This window comes from Notothenia coriiceps, unplaced genomic scaffold (assembly GCF_000735185.1).
Source record: "Notothenia coriiceps isolate Sejong01 unplaced genomic scaffold, NC01 NC01_scaffold00006605, whole genome shotgun sequence".
NCBI classification, from domain to species: domain Eukaryota; kingdom Metazoa; phylum Chordata; class Actinopteri; order Perciformes; family Nototheniidae; genus Notothenia; species Notothenia coriiceps.
The window spans coordinates 166,985-175,130 of NW_011339306.1; the positions used below are offsets into that span (position 1 = coordinate 166,985).

The 8,146-nt window shown below is 44.6% G+C and overlaps 1 protein-coding gene across 2 annotated transcripts in view; it reads right to left on the minus strand.

Moving 5' to 3' along the window:
* The window catches only part of LOC104943708 (G patch domain-containing protein 2-like), a 19,231-nt gene that overhangs the window by 6,512 nt on the left and 4,573 nt on the right, over positions 1-8,146 (minus strand). Inside the window, exons 3-8 of one of the 2 annotated variants that reach the window (XM_010769171.1) lie at positions 5,553-5,614; positions 4,555-4,704; positions 4,363-4,448; positions 4,209-4,273; positions 4,063-4,102; positions 3,905-3,980 (exon numbers count right to left, since the gene is read on the minus strand). In XM_010769171.1, coding sequence (XP_010767473.1) covers positions 3,905-3,980; positions 4,063-4,102; positions 4,209-4,273; positions 4,363-4,448; positions 4,555-4,704; positions 5,553-5,614 — 479 coding nt within the window. The remainder of the gene's footprint in view (positions 1-3,904; positions 3,981-4,062; positions 4,103-4,208; positions 4,274-4,362; positions 4,449-4,554; positions 4,705-5,552; positions 5,615-8,146) is intronic. The other variant, XR_798141.1, reaches the window with a different exon arrangement.

Genomic DNA, 8,146 nt, shown 5'->3' on the forward strand with positions numbered 1-8,146 from the left:
CATGTGTGTATCTCAGCTGCATTATGTGTAATTCATCATTTGTAAACAGAGTGTTCAAACACAGTGTGTTTGTGTGTGTGTGTGTGTGTGTGTGTGTGTGAGCGCGTGTGTGTGTGTGTGCATGGGAGTGTGTGCATGGGAGGAGGGGGACAGATTGAGTAAAACACAGTTGGAGTGTGTGAGGGAGCTACCGTAAGATATGACAGAACATTTGAGTTAAAATCTTGCACATTCTGCTTATTATAAACAGGTTAACTGCATCTAAGAGAAGATTTAAACAACAATGCTGTTTGAAAATGCCAATAAGCACAACTTGTAAAAATGAATTCACGACAGACTGCAGAACCGAGGCTCATGCAGCACGACGCTCCTTGTTATCCAGCGCCGCTCCTCACGGACGGCAGGCTTCATAAAGCTCACAACCCTAACAGGCACATGCTACAATAAGGCCCCGTCAGGGCAGCCTTTTAACAGGCAGCGTGTTCCATGACCTCAACAACCATAAATCACATGACGGGGGGGCAGGCGCAGGGTGTCGAGAGCTGAGCGGGGCATGCTTTGAGCGAAGTCTCTATGTTGTATAATCAATAGATATAAAAAGAAATGGCCTGACCGTTATTCTCTCCCTGCTACCCCTCTCTAATAAAATCCCAGTAATGCATATTTCATTTACTTTTATACTTATTGATTACCTGTACTCCAGTTAGTAAATCACGCGCCTATCGATCCCTCAATCGTAGCTCTGTCGGACAGCACATAACCAGCCATTTGCGGCCCTGATAAAGAGCTCAGGCATGGAACTCCCCACAGTAAATCTTTGCAAACTAACTTTTTAATTCCAAAATCGATCCCCCGCTTAAACGTTGCATTATTTCACGAGTCCCGCCTGCGGTATTAAAAGTAATACCCTGATGAATTTGGTCTTAATGTGTGGAGGTCCATCCCTCAATCTCTTCCCTCATTACACCGAGTCCGAAGCACCCCGGGGCCCCTGCAGCCTGGAGGGAGGCGAGGGCCCTTCAGGCTGCAGGGAGCTCAGAGGCAGAGCCAGGAGCCCACCGAGACCCTCAGCACAATGCTAATCAAACATGAGAATACCATCAGCTGGCTCATTAACCAAGCCAAAACACACCATTCATCTCAGAGCAGAACCCAAAGACTTTTAATAAGCATGTTACATGGCTCCGTGTAAAACTGGGGGAAGTGGTAAAAAATGCACAACACTGTTTTTATTATTCAACATCTGTTACTTCATCAGTTTATAACAGCAGGACAGATGTTGCCCAGTTGTTTTGTCCCTAAATATACAGAAACTGTGATGAGAAAACAAAGATTGACTCAGGGGCAATAAGCAATGAAAAAAACTAATAATACGTAATGAAGACGGCTAAAAACAACTCAATTCTGTCAAAGACACAAGGACACTGAGGGACAAGTCTCCAAAATTGATTTTTCAGGTCATATGAGACACTTTTAAATGCAGCGCAGTCCCTCAGGGTGCAGAGTAAAACAGCTCTGACACAGGGTCAATTGTAATTTTGGCGCCCACATCCAAAAGCAAATATATCAATTAAAAATAATAAATCAAAAGAGGAGTGAGGGGCCACAGTTACAAAATGGCCATCTATTTTCATTAGGGTACACGGTGCTTCAGGTGTGAGCAGGATCTTAAGATTAATAGAGGTATTCAAATGAATCAGAAAGGATTAGGGTCTCCAGGGAGCGTAATCAATAACTCCAAATCAATAATCAATAGGCCACTCACACCAATATACTAACTGCTGACACCGAGATCTCACAATTAAAATGAAAACTGGGGAAGAGAGTGGCGTAAGGCTATGATTTATCTCACAGCGCAAGTGTCATTTAGAAATAAATAAGTCAATAGATAAAAGCTGCCGCTGCCTGGCTCAGCTCAGGGAGGCAGTTATGCATTTTAACGCGCCCGCCGGCCCCGAGCATTACAGCCAAATCCCACAAAGCATGGCGTCTATTCACACGCCGATACGAGGATAAACAGCAAGCAACCTCAAACAGCCTTTATCACTTAACATCAAATCTCTGATTGTCGCCGTCAACTGGCGGCAAACAGGAGATGACAGCTTTTATTAATACAGTATCATTTCAACCTGGCCGCCATACAAGATTAATGCTTACACTCTGCCCACAGAGAAAACACTTTCTCTCAAGGGTGTTTGGAAACAAAGAAAAGTCAGATGTATGGGAGCTCAGCGCGAGAAATCGATCACGCGGGTTAGATGCTCGGAAAGAAATGAAAATATAGTGAAGTGAGATCAGGAGAGGGCGTTTTAAAGTTTGTTAGGCGCAGGCATGAGCAATTATACTATTCCTCATTGTAATGCAACACAATAAGTGTAACTGGTGTTGTGTCTGCATGTGAACGTGGGTTTTGGAGGAAGTTAGAGGAGGTGAACGGTGCCATGTGAGCAGAGCTGGGTCGTGAGGACAGAGCCTCCATCTCACTGGAGAGTGGATTTGAGCAGCTTGGGGAGATGGATTCAGCTCGTGCCGTCCAACGGGACACATCAGAAGCCCCTCTCGTCAATCCCCCCTCTCTCCCTCATTCATTTGGGAGTATGATTTATACTTTTTGAAGTGAAGGGTCTTGAATCCCACTATAAAGGAATTAAGAGGTCTCCCCTGAGTCCGCCATTCAAATGAGAGCATGGCAGGGATATGAGGGCTTTTTAATAGAGAGAAATTAGTATTCACAATGCCTCAAACTGGAATCTGAAGGAACCTTTCAGGTGGAGAAGAAAGGGCCAGTTTAGAAAAGAAAGCCCTAAGAAGTCGGGGGCTTTTCATAGCAGTCGTGTTTTTGCCCCTCATCAAGGAGTGCTGGAGCGCTCTGTGAACTAACCCAAGAGAGAGGGAGGACAAGGAGTGTGTGTGTGTGTGTGTGTGTGTGTGTGTGTGTGTGTGTGTGTGTGTGTGTGAAACCAAATTAAGAATGCACCATAAATAGGCCGAGTGGAAACAATACAATGAGGAGTCCCACAGTCTCCAGGCCAAGGGGGCTAAGCGGCTCCTCAAACGTCCCCCATGCAGATCCAACAGATCCAGGGATGACTGCGAGCGATGAGATGCTTTGACAAACATCTCTTGGATAAACCTCTTTATTTTATTTTTTGTGCAGTCCCAGAAATGCAGGGATTTGAAACTGCATTACAACTATGTCAACACATAGTAGTTCTCTTTGGGAACGCTGACCTTGAAAACTATTTCATTTTGAAGTTTTAGCTGCATCGAACTGTAGCTGTCTATTGTCACTTTGCCTTAGACTTTGGGACAGGGTTGACATCAACACTTATCTTCTGTTTATGTAGACCCTGGGGACCACTTTATCAGCTCAGAACACACTCAACGTTGTTTTATCAACTTAACTAGTTCTATAATAAATGCTAATAAACCCGGTTTGATGCTCATAACATTTTTCAGAAGTCTTGTACTTTGTCCGCACATATCGAATGTCCACGCGTAGGATGTTAAATGTGGATAATAAGCTTATTTCGTGTGATTACTATTTTTATGATAATGTCTGTATTTTGCCACCTTACTCAATGTGCATGCTTAGTTTGTACCAAGTTACCAATTCAATACTTTTTACAAATCCACGAAATGGTTATTATATTAACACAGCATTTGAGTCCGTGAAAGCCCAAGCCGTGAGAAATGTAAGCTAGACTCAGCCAAAAGATGCCTGGAACTCCAGCAACATTTGGCTTAACAAAGATTTCTATAGTAAACAGCGACCTTTGCCCTGTAACAGATACATTTCAATGAGACGGTCAGTGACTGGTCCGTCAATATATTGAGCATTGATTAAAAAAAAACGGAATGGAGTCTGCAATAGGCCCTTAAGAGCCTGCTTCACATCCACTACCTGTTTCTGCAGATTGAGGAAGAACATCTGAGACCGGAGCTCTCTGACACACGGGTAATTGGCACAAAGGGTTTAACTGGAAATTAAAAGTATCAATAAGATTAGAGTCTGGAATTAAAGCAAGAAAGTGGAGTGAAGAGATTTACAAGGTAATGTACCTGGCTTCTGTCTCGCTTTCCAACAGGAGGCCGCCAAAAGCTAAAAGGACAAAACAGAGTATCATCACTAGGTGCAAAATGATGATGATGATGATACCACATGAGTTGTGTTTTCAGTTGAATTATTTTTCATCAGTATATCTTACTCTCTCTGGTAAGGATCTTGGGAGTATTGTCTCAGCCTCTCTACAAACACCGGCATGCCCTGGCTCTGTAAAACACAAATCAAACATGCATAGTAGTCAGACACAAAGACCTTAACAAATGTGTCCTACGGCAGAGGAAGATGTTTGCTTTAACCTTGCTGGGGAGCCTCCTCCTGTCCCTCCTCATGCAGCAGGCGGCAGAGCCAGGCACTCGCTTCAGGCGTGAGTGATACCGATACCCTGCAACCACAAGACGCACAGTTACCTTCCTTTGTCGCAAAATCATGTTTAGTACATCATCAATGTTAGTTATAATGTGTCTAAAGCACAAAAAGGCAGTGCATACCTCTCTGAGGGGGCCTTGCAGGTTGCAGGAAGGTGGGGGGGGGCCGGTTGTCCAGCTGGCCGTCCGAGTCCCAGCCGGGCAGCAGTCCGGCTACACTGGTCCCGACCCCGCAGTCCCCCTCGAAGAACCAGTCGCTCTGCTCGTCATCGCCTGTACACGGGACAGGGAGGAAGTCACTTCGGTTAGCATGATGCTGCTGCAGCCTGATGCTAACTAGCATATTTGTACAAATGTAAAACCATTGCAGATTTCATTAATATGCCTTAGCAACCCCTGCTTTGTCCAAAAAGCAAGTAACTTTGTTGAACCTTTAACTAGATTACTGATTGAGGATAATGTTGGAAAAAAGGAGGTTCATATTTAACCTTTGTTCTCACAATGCATTCAATTGGGGGAAAAAACACTTGAAATGGAGGATGAGCTATATAGGGGTATATCTGAGGGCTATAGTTTAGAAGAAGCTGTTGTTTGGTGATCCTAGGAGTGGAGATTGGACTGACGGATCAGTGCGTCAATAATGACTGGATATCTTTTAGGGTAAACCCCTTTAACTACACTCTACCAACCGGACAACACCGGTCTTGTCCCCAGACGGCGAGCTCTTCTCAGACCTGTCAGTCAGCAAAGAGCACGCAGGAAGCATGCCTCTCACAGTCAAGGTGTAGTGACAACTGTTAAATCAGAGGCCGCCTGGCCCCACCACAGCTAATGAGATTAGCAAAGGCTTCAGCGCTCATTAACACGACATGACAACGTCTTATTAGAGTCGCCTGGGTGCCCAGCAACCAGCCCATTGTATCGAAACCTCCCTCTCAAGCCCCAGCATTCCCTCAGAGGGTATCTATCGTCCAAATCTGACAACTCTTCATTTTTCTTTTCCTAGATCATGAACGTTTCATCTGTGAGCTCCAAATACATTAAATCAAAGCAGTTACTTGATTGAACCTTGCTGTTCAATTGTTCCCACCATACATTCAAATGAGGATTTCTTTGAGTACCTTGTCTTCCCTCATCATTGGTGAAGAGGCCAGGGTCACTGCTGCATGTGCTGCTGGTTTCCCTGCAAGAAAAGAAGAGAAACATCACATGTGAATGATCAGCTGTTTCTTTAATATCAGTGACATTTGAGGATGGAGGACCCTGTTTTGATTTGTCATTTGAAACCTGGTGGGTTCTTTAGGTCAGACAGGGTTTAAGCGTTTGAAACGTGAACAATGTGAATCAGAAATGTACATGCCCCTGTGATGTGGATGTTTAACATTCACTTATACAAAATAATGGAGAAGTCAGAATCTAGAGGTCGACATAAATGTAAATGACAGAAAAAGACAGAGCGTGCCGTGTTCTCCCTCGTTGCGATAGCGAACACAAAGGCATGAGGAGAGGCTCTGATCGAAGCCACTGAGTGACATGCACAATCTAATTGAATATCCTCCGCTGTCAGCTCCAATCTAATCTGGCCGGCGTTGTGGAGGATGACAGGAGAGCGAAACACATTCCCCTGCCCGCCCCTCCCTCTGGGTGTGCCCCACACACAGCGCGGCCCACAGACATGCTGCTTCCTCACAACAACTGGCCAACATCTGCTGTGTGGGCTGCCACCGCTCGCCCCCCCTCTGCTCCCTCACTGCTCCTCTCCACACCCCCAGGCCAACCCCTGTTACAGTGCCTCCACGCCCTCTGCTACCCCAGACCACCCTGGGTTTCCCTGCCTTTCTCACACCTCAGCCACCTTGAACTGGGACCTCCAGACACCCCAAGGTCAGCGGGGGAATAAGAGGAGGGGTGGAGGGGACAAAGATGGAGGGACAAATAAAGGATTTCCTCTCCCTGAAACATAACTGTTCCAATGCTGTCATTGCTTACTTCTAACAATCATATGTCAACAGTTTTCTATTTCCAAAAGCTTGTTTCTGAATCGAAAGAGAAATCACATCAATCCATCTTGGTGTGACTGAGGACCTGTATTCATTTATAATGAATCATTCTGATACAGTTTAGGTTGCACTGCTGCCATAAATGCTCACTAATGTGTATCGATCCGCAGGTGAAAATAGTTCCAACCAAATGTACTTTTTTTTCACAACATATAAAACAACAAAAAACTGCTGTGGCCAGCTATCTTTTTGAAATCTCTTAGCCATTTAAAAAAAGATGCAAATATGTATTTATTTCAGGACAATGATATAATATCAACATTCCTGTAGATGTACAGCATCAGTGTAAGACATCCAGCTAATAATGAACTGTTTTCCTTTTATATCTTGTGTATTTTTGAAAATTATTTTGCTAGATTTTTGTCTTTTTTAGGAAGAAAAAACTATTCTGTGACATTTGTAGACTAGAAGAAAGGTATATATCCCAGCTATACATTTTAATAACGACTTTATGAGAGGGCTGATGATTTTGATTGCCTTGCATTTTGCTTCCTGTTCTTCATCGCTGACCTTGCTCATAGCAGAAAGCTGGAGGGTCAGATATGCGCTGATACCGTGCTTCCCCATATTGCAGAGGCCTTTAAGTGAAGCAGGATCAGAGATGGTCCGTCCAGCCTGCGCGTCCTCCTGGCCAGATGGTCGCGCACCATCTTCTCTCACATCTACAAGAAGCAGATGTGAGAGGGAGCAGGCCTCTCCGGGGAATCTGGAGGAAGCCGGGGCGTAGCAGTCCTGGACTGTCCACCCCCCCTCCCCCTCAGCCCATCTCTCCAGACTGACTCCCCAGGCCTCTGCTCAGCTGTACCCCACCTCTGGACACACTGGCAGACATCTGGAGCACACAACCCTCCAACATCAGTAGAGGACACAGCCACAAGCTCTACAAAAACAACCATTTTGGATTTGATGCTTCATTACACAACCTTTATTACAATAAGTGATGATCAACCAGCAGTGTGGTGTCTTCTTCCATATAGGTAACCATCTTAGTAAAGTGTTTTCATCTTATTGAAGGGATTTTGTTCAAAGTTTAAGAAGAGTCACAGGTATAAACAATTAATTAAAGACACCCATTAAGTATTTATCCGTATTAAAGGTGTAATGTGATGTCGCTTGGAGCAGCACAGGGCCGATGTGTGAGACCGTTTTCATTAAGCACTGCCTAATTAATGCAATGAATAATTGAGACCCCCATTTTTCTTGGGACCAAAAGAAACACCTCTTCTTTTCTCAGCAGTGACCTTTGTCGAGAAAAGTTGACAAACATTTGGGGCAAACTTGGTCTTTGGCTGACACACAAAAAACCACCTCCCCCAGTCTTTAAGTATTCTATCTTGGATTAGGTGCTATAAAGCAAATAAGTCTTAATTACATAAAGTGCCATATGTCCATGGTGAGACAAAGGCAAGGGCAAAGACAAAAACTGCACTGCTGTGTTTTTAGAAGTGAACTTAAGTCCCCACATGGCCCTATTGTCTCTATACAAGCTGGAGAGGTGAAGCAAAACACAGTATCCAGATGAGCACTAATCATTAGGATATAATCCTCAACTCCTGGGAGAGGCAGAGCAGTTTGCACAGAGATTACAGGCTAGCCGCCATTTATTGAGCTCGGGCTCATTCTGCAGAGGAATAAAGAAGAGGCAGAGACGGGGG